The following is a 16,562-nucleotide window of genomic DNA, read 5'->3' as shown; positions in this document are numbered from 1 at the left end:
TTAGTTTTCATTAATGTTAATGAATACAGCCTTATTGTAAAGAGTTACCGTTATTTCATTATTTATGTCTGTATTTTGAGCTGACGCAGGCACTGTGTCATGTGTTAATCTGCTGTGATTACAGGAGTGAAGAGGTGGTAGCCGTGGCCAGTATGAACTATGACCCCATTGTGTCACGGGTTGCAGAAGTCTTTGGCTCTGGAAAGACGATTAGAAAACGTGACGTGGAGTAAGTACATTTTCGAGCCTTAAAGAACAGTTCACCCAAAAATGATAATTATGTCATTGTTTACTCACCCTCATATTGTTCCAAACCTGTATAACATTCTTTGTTCCATGGAATGCAGAAGGAGTAACAATTAACTTTCATTGCATTTTCTTTCCATATAATGAAAGTGGATGGTGACTGAGGCTGTCACATTTTCTGTCTCTTTGTGTTCCATGAAAGAATGAAAGTAATTTTGAAACAACATGAGGGCGAGTTAATGATAAAATAATTTTCCATTATGGGTGAACTATCCCTTTAACTAAAGGCTGCAGAGAGAACAGTGACTGCAATAGTGTGGGAGAAAGTCAATTTAAAAACTTTTATGGTTTGAATTTGCTCAATGCCAAAACTAAGTCAGGCGCCTTTCATTTATGAAAAAAGTTGCAGATATTCTTTGTATCCCATAGCTCAGCAGACCAGTGTTGGGTGTAATCAGATTAAAAATCAACTAGTTACTGTAATCAAAAAAGTAGTGTAACACATTATATTTAAAATTCTTGTAATCAGATTACAGTTACTGATTTTCAAAGTAATTACTTTTAAGTGCTTTACTTGGGTTACAAATATTTCAAAAAAATATTATTTATGTGTAATACAGTTAAAATGTGAATTCATATGTTCATATGCACGTCTGTTTGTGTTTCTGTGACAGCTGAAGTATGTGCGACAATGAACAAGGAGGAAATTTTTGAATATGTTGATCGGAAAAACAAACAAATTGGTTTACACAAAAAAGTGTTTTAGAAAGTAACTTAAAAGTAAAGTAATTAGTAATGTGATTACATTTCCCATGACGTAATCAGTAAAGTAATCTGATTATAATTTTTTAGAGAAGTAGTTAGTAATTTGTAGTGGATTCCTTTTTTTAGAAACTTACCCAACACTGCAGTAGAATAAAATATGACTATAAAATTAGTATGTAGAAGTTATATGTTAATACAGTGGATAACAAAATAAAATTAGAAATTTTGAAATATTTGATTAGAAATGTTTGGGTTCTATCTATCTACACTATATGGCCAAAGGTTTGTGGACATCCCCTTCTAATTAACAAATTTGTTTACTCTATTAAATCCAGTAAAGAAAAATCTTAATGTTTCTCTATGTAATGGCTTGGGATTTGTGTGCTTCCAAATTTGTGGCAGCTGTTTGGGGATAGCCCTTTTCTGTTCCAGCATGACAATGCCCCTGTGAACAAAGTGAGGTCCATAAAGAAATGGTTTACTGTATCTGGCATGGAAGAAATTTACTGGCCTGCACAAAGCCCAGACCTGAACCCCACTGATCACTTTTGGGGTGAACTGGAACAGCAACTGTAAGTCAGGCTCCATCGACCAACATCGGTTCCTGACCTCACTGATAGCCTTGTGTCTGAATGAGAGCAAATCCCTGCAGCCATGTTATTACATACAGTATAGTGGAAAGCCTTCCCAAAAGAGTGGAAGCTGTTATTACAGCAAAGGGGGAAACTGATGTCTAAGGTTTTGAAATCAAATGTTCATCAAGCACATATGGTGTCCACAAACTTTTGGCCATATAGTGTATCCGTCTGTCTGTCTGTCTGTCATCTGTCTATCTATGTACCTATCTATTACTCTTTCTTTTGTTTCTATCTAACTGTCTATCTATCCCTTTTTTTCTCATTCAAATGTTTCTGCTCTCAAAATTAAACTCATTCACCTAACTTGTGTAAGTACATGTAAGTTGTGTAAACATACACTTTACATGATCTACATAATGTGGCATTGTGTCCTATATGTACTCTTAACATGACCTATACGATCTAATTCCTCTTTGCAGGCAAACATATTCCAAGCGTTTTTAACCTTCTTTTCTAGAAAAATGAGTGATATATACATGTTAAGTTTTGCATTGTATTATTTTCCATGCAGGACAGGAGATATGTCGTGGCTAATTGACAAAGGCTCACAGTGAGGATACTAATGGCTCAGCACAGCGTGCTCCTTGAGTCTTCCATGCCAAAAACTTGGACGAACTCCTAAAACAGACATAGTCTACTATAGTGCTGCAGCTGCAGTTGGTTAAGTGGGACACTAGGTGGAAGACGTATGCTGTCCTAAACTGGGCAAGCACCTGGGCTGCTCCTGGATTATGTACCCGGGATATCATCCCCACGAGGTGGAACCTCTCCGGACATGTATCCGTTCACAGTGCTAACAAATGAGTCATACCTGGTTTCGAACCCTCCGTACTAAACGGCAGCTCTCTCTTGTGGGTCGTTAAATCCAACCTCTATGCTTTTGCATGAAGCTTTTGCCTGTACAGAGTTCACGGGAGAGCAAAGGGGAATTGTCATATTTTATTTTGTATAAGCAACTTTGTATATAGCTGTTACCTGAAGATGAATTTAAACAATAAGGCTGCACTTTTTCTACTGAACTTCTGCTACTGATTAGTCTGGCTATGAGAATGAGCATTTTTTTAAAGGGATAGTTCAAAATTCTGTCTCAGGTTGTTCCAAACCTGTATGACTTTCTTTTTTCCATGGAACAGAAAAGGAGATGTTAGGCAGAAAGTCTCAGTCACCATTCACTTGCATTGCATCTTTAATCCATACAGTGAACGTGAATGGTGACTGAGCCTTCTGAACATTCTAACATCTCCTTAAACAAAACAAAGTCATATGGGTTTGGAACAACATGAGGTTGAGTAAATGATGGCAGAATTTATATTTTGGGCAAACTATGCTTTTAACAGAACTGATGTCTGGCACTCCTCTTAGTATGCAGCCCAATGCAGCTTTGCTTGCGTCCTTTTTAAAAATCATATAGGAAAGGCAGTCTGTAGAAAGCAGATGCATGATAATTCATATACGCAGGGCATTCATTTTCATTAAGACTTTCCCAAAGGATCTTAAAGTGTAATCATTATTCAGGGAAGGTAACAAGGTCCATATGTCAATGTCTATTGCAAATGAGGATAGGCTATGTTACTTGTCAAATGTAATATATGATGTAGTGTTGTCATATATCACCAAAAAAAAAAAAAAAAAAAAAAAAAACAGGTAAATGAGTGAATCTCATGAAACCAAATTCAAAAGAAATAATATTTTGCATCAAGAAAATGCAGTCTGTTTTAGGACAATTATTTTCAACCAGGTTTCGTTACTATACCTACATTTTTGCACAATTACTTTTTTGTAGCTTTTTCGTTGAACGTATCACAGCAGTTTCCTGCTGAAATGATCATTAAAGCCGCAAAAACAACGAGTTTGATTCACTTTCACACAAATCATGAGTAAAACTGCAAATTATCAGTTCATAAACACTTAATTTTTGCCCTGTTCCTCACACAATGCTATCTGATGACATCAAAACACTTTTATGTAGCGCATGACTTGTACAGCGATGCATTTTAACATCTGTATTACAAAACCAACTCCATTTAAAAAACCCTGACATGCTCTTGAAAGATTTCATGAGATTCAACCAGTATGCACAGAAACTGTTAAGATACAATGAATCTTTCCTCCATACAATACTCTTAAATCCTTTGTATATTTAACCCCAGGCATTAAGTATTAAGTTCAAATCTATAGGCAGGTCTCCATGGCAATAAAGTAATACTGACAGTCAGTTTTGAATGTTCCCAACTCAAAGCATGACCCATGCAACAGGACTGGCCTGAAACCCTCGCTGACCTTAAACAATGACAATATACCTCTTGCTAATGGCAACTTTGGTTGCCCTGCTAGTAAATTGCACAAAACTACAAATATTTAAAGCTGCAACTTTATAGAAATGCTCGTATTATATGACTCGAGGCTTGTATTTTCTGACTAATCGTTCAAATGATTTATTGACAAATGACTGATTGATTATTGATTGTATTTTTAGAATGTACGCAATAATAATTAATGCTTTTCTGGTAGCTCTGACCTCCTAAAGCTATTCTTTGATACTAACTCAGGGATCGGAGGTTTCAGTCACATGGGAGAGGTTCTGGTGAAAAACATGAATAAATATGTTGCTATAACATTTTATTGTAGCTATTGTTCTTTGAAAGATAGTTAAAGGAATAGTTGATCCAAATTCTGTCATCTTTTACTCACACTAATGTGTCAATATACAGTTTAGGGTGCTTTTTTTAAAGCTCGAAAGCTCCAGTACCCATTTATTGTAACTGCATGTAAAAGAGAGACTACAGTAGTTTATTTTTCACATTTTTTTCCTTTTGTGTTCCACAGAAAAATTTAAGTCATATAGGCTTGGAACAACAGGAGGGTGCAGTAAATTATGACAGAATGTTCAGTTTTGGGTGAACTATTCCTTTAAATGAGCATAAATAGCTTTCAATATTAAATAGTATTTACTAACAAGAACAAGTAACACAAGGGAGTTGGTATAAGACAATGTAATACAAAGTCAACTGAAAAGGACACCAAGATTTTCTTTGTGAATGAAACAAATGTAAAATCCTCCAAAAGACCGGCAAAAATCAGCAAAGTTTAAAAATGTCGAAATGTGTCATTTCTGTGCCACTAGCGTCACCAAAGGGAGTTGCAAAAAGAATGACTGTTTTCACACAGATTTCAGAAAAGTCCCCCTGTCTTCTATTGGTTGTACAAACAGATAGTCCCGCCCCAAACGTACACTATTGGTTGATCAAATTGAACGTTTTGATAGCCCCACAAAGCCACAAAATTACACTTTTAGGTGAAATCAGCCTACAAATGTCTTACTTATAGTATTCTCATAGTATGCTCTGCATATTAAGCTGGTTTAGGAGAAATACTGCCAAAAAATTACACACATCAGATATAAAAACATTAAAGTCAGCATGAAACGGAAGTTGCGTCTGACTTTACATCTGTATTGTGACGTATTTCCGAGTGAAACAGCTTATCGAACAAGAAAAAAATGTAGGGCGGGGATTTGAGTTTATCCATTGGTTGTGGATTGGATTGTGAAAATATGGGCATTGCATAGCGGAACGGAGGCAGATGTGAATGCGAGTTTGCAGTGGACACACACGCCCCTACCACCATGCTGCCAGAGTCAGAGCCGGTTATCAGTGAAATTGAGCAGCAATCTCAACACATTTATGATCAAAATGACAACATAAACGCACGAGCACATCGCGGTCTTTGCTTACGAAGAGGCTGTAGCCGTTGAAAAACGAATGAGTAAAAGATAACCATATTTTAACGTTTTGAATCACAATACACTAAATATAAAGTAAAAAAACACGTACACGTGCTGTGCATCCCAAGATAACTAAAAAAAAATAAATAAACACCAGAGGCATCCGAAGTGTTGTATTCATTAGTGATCCCCTCAGCAATTCAGGCGTGAAATGTCTCGAACACAACCACGAAATGTATTATTTTTATTTTTTTGGAATGCCCAATTCCCAATGTGCTTTTAAGTTCTCGTGGCCACGTAGTGATTCGCCTCAATCCGGGTGGCGGAGGATGAATCCCAGTTGCCTCCGCGTCTGAGACCGCCAACCTGCGCATCTTATCACGTGGCTTGTTGAGCACGTTGCCACGGAGACATAGCGCGTGTGGAGGCTTCACGCCATCCACCGCGGCATCCACGCTCAACTCACCATGCGCCCCACCGAGAACGAACCACATTATAGCGACATCGAGGAAGTTACCCCATGTGACTCTACCCTCCCTAGCAACCGGGCCAATTTGGTTGCTTAGGAAGCCTGGCTGGAGTCACTCAGCATGCCCTGGGATTCAAACTAGCAACCTACAGGGGTGGTAGCCAGCGTATTTTACCACTGAGCTACCCAGGCCCCCCCCACAACCACGAATTTGCCGTTATTCCTCATCATTTGATATGTAAATTCAAGCCACCTGACCCGTAACCAAGGAAGTTTGGGTTAAGGAATGATAGTTTTGAAGGAAAACAGTTGAAAATACACCTTGCCATCTTCACCAATATGCGATTGACGTTTCGTTCAACTCTACGCAAGGTTGTGGTATTTATAAGAAAGGGGCAGGGTTTAAGCGGACTAAATGATTGGAGAAGTCCTGCATAGGTCACCAGAGAGAAGTTTCACCGGAAGATCGACATTTTGATTAAAGATTACGAGGTAAAACAAAAAACTTGCATGGATGAATTGTTCACAATAAGATCAATAACATGCATATAGAAAATAGATAGGGTGAATTTTCATTTCATGTCGACTTTAAAGTTTTAAAGCCTTAAGCTGAACATCCGAACATTTATTTCTTCACAACAGAGGTAAATGCACTTATGCTTTGTTTGAAGTCACGGAAGTGCTACTGTTGTTTCTTCAAATTTACATTTACTGTAAATGTACATTAAACAGCTGAAAAAAATAAAACAAAAATAAGCTAAAATGAAAACCAATGCATGATTCCAACCTGTATGACAATGGCCAACTGCATTATACTGTATATGGACGGTAAAAAGAACTGACTCTATATAACGTATGCATATTCAAAACAAGAAAAACTGTCAAAACATCAAAAATGTTCTTATTGCAAGTTCATAGTATCAATAAAATGCCCTAAAATATCATTCTAAATTTTTAAGTTAAAAGTTTTAAAAGATTTAGTAACACTTTACAATAAGGTTTTATTTTATAACATTAGCAAAAGCATTAGGTATCATGAACTAACAATGAAATTTTTTTTTACAGCATTTATTAATCTTGGTTGATGTTAATTTATGAAAAAACTATTGTTAGTTCATGTTTATCCATATTGCATTAACTGATGTTAAAATATACATTACTAAAATGCATTAGTATATGCTGAAATTAACATTAACCAAGATTAATAAATGCTGTATAAGTATTGTTCATTTTAACTAATGTAGTTAACTAATGCTAATGAATACAACCTCACTATAAAGTGTTACCAATAAATCATATACGCAGCATCGCTTCAGTTCATTGAACAATCATCAATTTCAAATCACATATAAACTACATACAGTATACACAAACAAACATGCAACAGTAAATACAAAAAGAAATGAATGAAAGGAAGATCTACAGACAGTTTTGATGTAAACTGCATTGCCTCTTCTGTGACCATTGGGAAAGCTCATTTTAATGCATTACTTTATAAAAAGTAGAAAAGTCACCTTTATAAGTACTGAAAACAAATCCAAAGTGGAGAATGTGAGGTTGAATTTGGTGGTCAAGTATACCTTTGGTTTCTCCCACAGTGCTAAAATGTAGATCAAAAGGAGGTCACAGAAAAGATATTTCAGGATAATTGTGTGAATCTCACAAAACTTGTTATTAATAATTTTTTACTTAAAGAAAATGAGGCCTTTATTTGGGACCATTTCACCAATTTTATGCATTTTTTTTTTTTTTTTTTTTTTTGCATTGTGAAATGCACATCTTCCAATTCTTATTACTGTAATACTGTACTTTAAAAAAATATATAATAATAATAATAATATTTTATACCCTAAATTGCACTTCTGTAATGCAAAAGAAATTCGATTTTTTTTAATTTATTTATTCATACATCATGGTAGTATTTGTTGTACTGACTTTAATTATTGCTGATTTAAAAATAAAATCAAAATTATTACAGTAATAAAAAAAAATGACCATTGAGAATAACAATTACAAAAAACATGCAAATTTAAAACATCTGTACACATTATAGTAATGAGAATTTGGGGGGAAATGTGCTTAATTGTCATAAAAATTATGTTGCAATGCAAAAAAATTGTAATTGTTAAAAAAAAAAAAAAAATCTTTATGCAAAATATAATATTGATTATATTATATTACATTATAATATCGAACTGTGATTTGGATGTTTACTGTTTGTGAGATTCACCCAATCAAATCTTCATGGAGTCATTATAACAATGCAGCTTATTGACTGTAAACAATTCTAGTTCTGATTATTAAATATGTTCCACATAGAAAAAAAGGAAATAGCTGGTGTAAGATATTATTGAGGTTATGTTTGTATAGCACCTTTCATTTGTTCACTCTGAATTATTCACATTTAACAAAAAAGACACTGATTTGTTATCATACATGTTACAAATGTACACACTAAATATATCCTAGACATACACAAAACTATCAACAATTCAAATGTTTATGTACTTTATATTATTTTTTCATACTGTCCTGATGTGACCAATGTGTTTCAACGTCTGACTGGTCGTTTCCTTCAGAAGTCACATTCTGTGGCACACTGTCGAAGATACTCCTCATAAAGTTTCCGCTATGGTAAAATTTAAATATATAACATTGATTATCCCTTCATTCTAAGGAGGTTATATTTCAAATGCAAGCTACAGTATTAATGCTAATTTAATTCACACCTTCTTGGTTTTGATGACATCCTGGATGTAATCACTGCACTCGGCCAGTTTCTTCTTCTCTCTCTTAGTCAGCGTCTTACTGCCCTGGCTGGAAATAATCAGAACATTAATTGGGCTGTTGTTAAATTGATGAAGGGACCATTACAAATCAGAAAGGAGAAATCAGCTCAAAAGTGTAATTACTGCAAGTGGCACTGTGCACTAAAAAGGATGAAACTGTATGTTTCATCGATTTTATTAAATTAAAATAGCTTGATAAATTCATTATGTCTCCTGATATTTCTCTACATTTTAGGGCGATTTTAAAAAAACTAATTTATTAAGCTCAAGAACAAAAAGTTAAGGGAAGCTGTGACGTTTAACTCAAGTGTTAAGCATGGCCAAGGTCAAGTGTTCTTCTCTGGTATCGCACATACTGATACAATGTATACCTTGAATGTTCTCTATGGAACGAACACTAACTCTGCAGAATACACTACTTACTATTTTATATTAAACAGCAGGCATTATGCAAAGATAGTATGCAACTTTGTTGTCGTGTGACATTACATTTGTCATCATCCTGAAAAGAAATAGTTTTTAAATAGCATATTTGATCCAATTTTATGTAAAATTATCTATCTTGACAGTCCTATCAAATAACAAAATCTTATTTTTAAGCAAATGCTTAACATTTTTTTATCTTAATATTACTAAATATTATATTCAGAAATTATATGTAAATATACATATATTAATATAATATTTAACTATATACACAGTATATATGCATATATATATATATATATATATATATATATATATATATATATATATATATATATATGACTGATTTAATAAGTCCATTTTAAATAAAAAATCACATTAAATAAATATAATAAATAATTATGACAAACCTGTTTGTTGTTTTTTTGTGAGTGTCTTTAAAAGATTTAATGATTGCTGTATGTCAGTTTGTTTTGTGTAAATAATAATAATGTAAAAAAAAAAAAAACAAATCAAAAATAAATAAATATGCATCTGATATTCCTCTTGGTTCATTTGTCACACTCGAAAGTCGCATGCGATAACACTGAAACTGAGAAAAAAAATTTTTTGGGATTGTCCAGACCCTTTTCTCTAAATCTGAGCATAGTTTAGCCAAATCCGTCTGTCACAGGACTGATCATAGTCTAAGACAGTGTTTCCCAACATTTGTTTGCTGTAAGTACCCCCACAGCACCATCAGTAAGGCTCAAGTACCCCTTCATCGGCACAAAAGCAAAGATATGTACCAAAGGCTAAATGTCATTTAATATTTGTAATAACTAAACATAATGTAATAAGTATTACATTATTGATGTAATAAAATTTTATAATGTAATAATTTTCTCAAAACGTAATAAAATCTTGAGCTCATAATGTAATAAAGGTTTTTACATTATGAGAAATGTATTACATTATGAACTCACCAAAAACATTTGAATTAAAATGTAATAATTTTGTCATATTGTAATAATTTCCAAAACAAAACAATAGTATTCTTTTTAAGGCATAAAAAACATTGGTATTACTTTACAGTACATTTTAAAAATCTAAATCTAGTCTTAAACTACCCACGAAATGCACCAGATTTAAATATTCATGCATTTATTATTATTATTATTATTATTATTTATAATAATAATAATATTAATATTAATATTATTATTGTTGTCGATGTTGTTGATGTTAATATTATTATTATTATTATTACTGTCCATTACTTCATAATACTTCTAACAGTATATATATATATATATATATATATATATATATATATATATATATATATATATATATATATATATATATACATAAGCCAAAGACACTTGTCTTCAATTAAAAGAGGATATTAAATGCTTTTCAGTTTGACAACGAAAAAGTTATACATACTGATAAATGACAAATAGTGTGCAATAACAACACTGTGTACAAAGTAAAGCCTACGTTGTAAAAAAATAACCCACAATATCAATATATTAAACTGTATATATATATATATATATATATATATATAATAATATTAGGCCTACAGTACCATATGTTTATTGTTTATTGCATAATTTGCACTATTTTCAAGTATTTACATTCATATGTACAGTAGAACAAGTGCTAAAACGGAACTGTCTCTTTAAGACTACCGACTGTTCTGCGTTTTGTTTTGGTGGATGAGCGTATATTACCGACAGTGAAGTCGCATAGCTTCTTTATTTTTCTATTCTTTTTTGTTGTTGTTTTAATCAGCAACTGACCGATAACTTTGCAACTTGAGCTTTAACGATCATCTTAACTAATGTCGCTCGTTATATTACGGAGGAGTAACGCCTGTTTCCCAATCCAGCACGTAGATTGCTTGTTATAAAGTAGAACTTAAGTGCTTCGTTATGGGAGCTGTCCGGTCCAAAGGTGCTGATCACTTTGGCCAGTATATCCAGGTGTTTGTCTTCTCAAAATAAAAATAAGGTGGAAATACTGACAAACATGGAAGTTGTTTGTAACCTTGTCAAGGTGCCGAAATGTATTACCTAACTATTACAGAATTTAATTTAAAAACATGTATGGCTTTAGTAAGACGGCATTTCAGATGTATTGATGCTCAATCATAGAGGTTAATGAAAGTGACACAATAAATGCATGTATTGTGAATGTACGCTATGTGAATCATAAGGGGCTCTCACGTAGCCTAAAGTTTTGTTCCTTTAACTAAAAACTGAACAAATGCACACAGAACAGGATTAAAATGACGGGCATCAGTATTGAACCACTCATAGTCATAGACCTGTCTAAATATTAACAGATCATCTGGTTAATTGAAGGTACTGTGTACTTATAGCCATACTGCCATTATGCATCATGCAGTTTGTTACTGCCTTGTAAAAAGACTATAGGCGAGCCGATTTTAACCAGCCATTGGAGGAAGAAAGAGGAGGAGGAGGATGAAGAGAGATAGGGAATCATATTGATAATGATCAAAATATATTAATACAATTTATTAAATGTCCCATTGTCTTTGATAAACTGTGAAAGCTGCCAGAAAGATGTTTATGTTGCACTTAATGGACTTAAGAGCGGTTCAAAGCTCTCGTTAATTTACGAACATTTTTACGAACTACTTAGATAACGATGCTTTTGGGAAACGCGCCTTAGAGATTAAGTACTAATTAAGTGCTGCTAACGTTCTACTTAGAGCTTCGGGAAACCCAGCCATTATCAATAACAAATAGATCGCGTGGATCTCGTCTTTGGACACATTACACGGAACGAGTCAAAATAAACTTTTACTCTCAACGCGTACTTAAAGGACCTTGTCGTTGAACATTGCATTTAAAAATATACATCTTGGGATTTTAAGAATAAATACTGAGATAGTTCAAATGAAGATCGCAATTAATCTGGGAATCTATATTTTTACCCAGCCCTTATCCCTATTTTTTAAGTCATTCATTTTGTTTTATAAAATCAGTCGATTTCAGATAACTCAATTCTGACAAAATATGTTGTTACTGCATTTTGTCTTTGCAGGGCAGTGTGGTAGCATGCTATTCAGAATATAACCTTGGACAAAAGTGCCAATGAATAAATTAGTAAATGTAAATGAAGTCAGTGTGACGCTGCCCTCTTGTGACTGCAAAAAGAAACTAAAACCCCTTTAGAAGAGAGTTTGCTTACCATGCAAAATATTTGGCCAGAAAGAGCAAAAGGTAGCACAGTGCACCAAAGGTGATCATAAATAATATCTGCCAGTCTTCAGGCATCCAGTCCCATAGGTACACAACTATTCCCTGATAAAACACAAACAGACACAAAATTAACACCAACTCACCTGCAATGGGAACAAATATTTCAGAATTTCAGATACATTGAAATAAGAACCCACTGTGGAAAAGTAGAGGGTTTTAGCGAGCCCCTCCCCCACGAGAGTGTCCAGTTCCTCTGCATCAAAAGTACTGATGATGAAGCTGAGGATGAAGAGAAATGGTAGGAAGACTCCCAGAAGTCCACACAGGAAGGAATTACAATGATTGCTTTTATTACAGCTCACATTCACCCTGAGGGAACACAGACACACACACACACACATACACACACACACATATTAAACTTATAAATATTACATTACATGAGTTCTAGAGCAGTGCATCTCAACTGGTTATGCTAGGGAGGTATTTACATTTTTTATTGGACAAGAGTGGCCCACCGAAAACGGTACTAAATTTGTTATTCATAAACAAAAGTATTAAACTAAAAAGTCCATAAAATCCAACACTGAAAAGGTTAATTGGTTTATTATTGGTTAAATGGCTCAGTAAGGAACTATGTTCATCCTCTTTGGAACTTATAGGACGTACCCTCGTAAACTTATTTAAAGGGATAGTTCACCCAAAAATTTAAATTCTCTCATCATTTACTCACCCTCATGCCATCCCAGATTGGTATGACTTTCTTTCTTCTACAGAGCACAAACAAAGATTTTTAGAAGAATATCTCATCTCTGTTGGTCATTTCAGTGCAAGTGAATGGTGACCAGAAATCTGAAGGTCCAAAAAGCAGATAAAAGCAGCATAAAAGTAATCCATACGACTCCAGTGGTTAAATCCATGTCTTCTGAAGTGATATGATAAGTGTGGGTAAAACAGATCAACATTTAAGTCCTGTTTTACTATAAATCTCTACTATCACTTTCACTTTCAGATGTGAAAGTGAAACTAAACAGGCGCCACATGTGACTTTTTGGACCTTCAGATTTCTGGCCACTATTCACCTGCATTGAAAGGACCAACATTAAATGATGTCAATGATGAGAACATTTTGATTTTTGGGTGAACTATCCCTTTAATGCATTCTGTGTCATTCATTTACCCTTAGTTATTTTTACGGAAGTAGTTTCATTCATGTTATCGACCTAATCTTTACCAATTTCAATCAAGTTTCTACTAAATGACGGATAAATTTGTCTGAATGAAAAACTGATTTATTTTACTGTCCTAACTAAACACAGTTATATGGTTAGTTGCAAGTTAGTATTTGAATTTGGCCTTTTTTTTTTTACCCCTGTTGTCTGCGACCAGGTCAGAACAGACCTGCAACCTTCCAGTTGAGAACCACTCATCTAGAGTAATGATATCGTTGATGTCATGTAGAGATAATATATATAGACGGATGGATGGATGTATTGTGTACCGGTCCTGGTCCAGTGTATTACTAATGGTTGAGATGATGAGGCCACAGTCTTTGTCCAGCTGGTCTAGTGTCTTCTGCACTGCCTGGTTTATGCTCTTCTCAATGGTCTCACACACTTCATCAATCTGGTTGACACATCTGCTGAGCTACACAGAAGACACAGGGACTCTGAATACAAAATAGGGCTGCATGATTATGACAAAAATCACAATTGTCAATTATTTCCCTTGATGCTGTAATTGTGATCAATTAAAATGAATAAAAAGTATAGTACACTAAATACTTATTTTGCGCAGTGCATCTGCATGCCATATTAATTACGTAGGTTACAAAACAAGCTAAGAATTTTGATCCCAAATCACTTTATTGCTGTTTTATACATTTATAAATCAAGACCTAAGTGCCTAAACAGTCAACTTCACACTGGCCCAACAAAACTGTTATTTAAGTTTTGAATCATTTATACATGAAAAGTGAGCAACAGATGTGTCTGTGACTGGTTAATATGTTCAACTGCTGCTGCTGCAAAAATAAAATAAAAAATAAATAAAATAACATTGTTGAACGTTGTAATAGAATGTTGACGCAACAGGAGTAGACATAAATAGAATGTTGCAATTGACACTTTTCACAGTTTGTTAATTGTGGCAGCTGCAATTGTCATCCTGATTATTAATTCAATTAATTGTGCAAGTAGAGGCATTTGCAACAATATTTTATGCTGCCTTCAAATTCTGCTAGGAAGATACTAGTTATATTTTCAGAAGTCATAACTATGACATAATAAGCATTCAGGTGATTTTGGTCGGAGCAAAATTTATGTATTCAGCATTATGTATTTGTTTTGATTCATTCTCATATACAGTATATGTAAATTATAAATACTGTATGTACAGGTGCATCTCAATAAATTAGAATGTTGTGGAAAAGTTCATTTATTTCAGTAATTCAACTCAAATTGTGAAACTCGTGTATTAAATAACTTCAATGCACACAGACTGAAGTAGTTTAAGTCTTTGGTTCTTTTAATTGTGATGATTTTGGCTCACATTTAACAAAAACCCACCAATTCACTATCTCAAAAAATTAGAATACATCATAAGACCAATAAAAAAAAAAATTTTTAGTGAATTGTTGGCCTTCTGGAAAGTATGTTCATTTACTGTATATGTACTCAATACTTGGTAGGGGCTCCTTTTGCTTTAATTACTGCCTCAATTCGGCGTGGCATGGAGGTGATCAGTTTGTGGCACTGCTGAGGTGGTATGGAAGCCCAGGTTTCTTTGACAGTGGCCTTCAGCTCATCTGCATTTTTTGGTCTCTTGTTTCTCATTTTCCTCTTGACAATACCCCATAGATTCTCTATGGGGTTCAGGTCTGGTGAGTTTGCTGGCCAGTCAAGCACACCAACACCATGGTCATTTAACCAACTTTTGGTGCTTTTGGCAGTGTGAGCAGGTGCCAAATCCTGCTGGAAAATGAAATCAGCATCTTTAAAAAGCTGGTCAGCAGAAGGAAGCATGAAGTGCTCCAAAATTTCTTGGTAAACAGGTGCAGTGACTTTGGTTTTCAAAAAACACAATGGACCAACACCAGCAGATGACATTGCACCCCAAATCATCACAGACTGTGGAAACTTAACACTGGACTTCAAGCAACTTGGGCTATGAGCTTCTCCACCCTTCCTCCAGACTCTAGGACCTTGGTTTCCAAATGAAATACAAAACTTGCTCTCATCTGAAAAGAGGACTTTGGACCACTGGGCAGCAGTCCAGTTCTTCTTCTTAGCCCAGGTAAGACGCCTCTGACGTTGTCTGTGGTTCAGGAGTGACTTAACAAGAGGAATACGACAACTGTAGCCAAATTCCTTGACATGTCTGTGTGTGGTGGCTCTTGATGCCTTGACCCCAGCCTCAGTCCATTCCTTGTGAAGTTCATCCAAATTCTTGAATCGATTTTGCTTGACAATCATAAGGCTGCGGTTCTCTCGGTTGGTTGTGCATCTTTTTCTTCCACACTTTTTCCTTCCACTCAACTTTCTGTTAACATGCTTGGATACAGCACTCTGTGAACAGCCAGCTTCTTTGGCAATGAATGTTTGTGGCTTACCCTCCTTGTGAAGGGTGTCAGTGATTGTCTTCTGGACAACTGTCAGATCAGCAGTCTTCCCCATGATTGTGTAGCCTAGTGAACCAAACTGAGAGACCATTTTGAAGGCTCAGGAAAACTTTGCAGGTGTTTTGAGTTGATTAGCTGATTGGCATGCCACCATATTCTAATTTTTTGAGATAGTGAATTGGTGGGTTTTTGTTAAATGTGAGCCAAAATCATCACAATTAAAAGAACCAAAGACTTAAACTACTTCAGTCTGTGTGCATTGAATTTATTTAATACACGAGTTTCACAATTTGAGTTGAATTACTGAAATAAATGAACTTTTCCATGACATTCTAATTTATTGAGATGCACCTGTATATTATATATATATATTTCATTATAAAACTAAAATCTTATAAAAGTTTTTGAAATTGATGACTTGGACCAAATAATAAAGAAAAGCAGCCAATAAGTGCCTAACATAGATGGGAACTCCTTCAATACTGTTTAAAAAGCATCCCAGGGTGATACCTCAAGAAGTTGTTTGAGAAAATGTCAAGAGTACATTTCTGCAAATTCTAGGCAAAGGGTGACTACTTTGAAGATGCTAAAAGATAACACAGTTTTGATTTATTTTGGATTTTGTTTAGTCACAACATAATTCCCATAGTTCCATTTATGTTATTCCATAG

The 16,562-nt window shown here is 34.5% G+C and overlaps 2 protein-coding genes across 4 annotated transcripts in view; one reads left to right on the top strand and one right to left on the bottom strand.

Moving 5' to 3' along the window:
- Nucleotides 1-6,256, top strand: part of LOC127430255 (apoptosis-inducing factor 3-like) — a 62,622-nt gene extending 56,366 nt beyond the window's left edge. For both annotated transcript variants that reach the window (XM_051679947.1, XM_051679938.1), the window contains exons 19-20: nucleotides 125-229; nucleotides 2,161-6,256. In XM_051679947.1, the coding sequence (XP_051535907.1) occupies nucleotides 125-229; nucleotides 2,161-2,203 (148 nt within the window). In that variant the 3' untranslated portion in view covers nucleotides 2,204-6,256. The remainder of the gene's footprint in view (nucleotides 1-124; nucleotides 230-2,160) is intronic.
- A 135-nt stretch (nucleotides 6,257-6,391) lies between these two features.
- LOC127430419 (uncharacterized) overlaps nucleotides 6,392-16,562 on the bottom strand; it is a 34,536-nt gene continuing 24,365 nt past the window's right edge. The window contains exons 8-13 of one of the 2 annotated variants that reach the window (XR_007895446.1): nucleotides 13,774-13,919; nucleotides 12,470-12,641; nucleotides 12,262-12,374; nucleotides 8,572-8,659; nucleotides 8,351-8,471; nucleotides 6,392-7,442 (exon numbers count right to left, since the gene is read on the bottom strand). Coding sequence is in view for 1 of the 2 variants with exons in the window: in XM_051680176.1 (XP_051536136.1) it covers nucleotides 8,418-8,471; nucleotides 8,572-8,659; nucleotides 12,262-12,374; nucleotides 12,470-12,641; nucleotides 13,774-13,919 (573 nt within the window). In the remaining variant the exon portion in view is untranslated. Of the gene's footprint in view, nucleotides 8,472-8,571; nucleotides 8,660-12,261; nucleotides 12,375-12,469; nucleotides 12,642-13,773; nucleotides 13,920-16,562 lie in introns of both variants that reach the window. The other variant, XM_051680176.1, reaches the window with a different exon arrangement.

Source organism: Myxocyprinus asiaticus, chromosome 3 (genome assembly GCF_019703515.2).
Source record: "Myxocyprinus asiaticus isolate MX2 ecotype Aquarium Trade chromosome 3, UBuf_Myxa_2, whole genome shotgun sequence".
NCBI classification, from domain to species: Eukaryota; Metazoa; Chordata; class Actinopteri; order Cypriniformes; family Catostomidae; genus Myxocyprinus; species Myxocyprinus asiaticus.
This window is presented reverse-complemented; position numbering and strand designations above follow the sequence as displayed.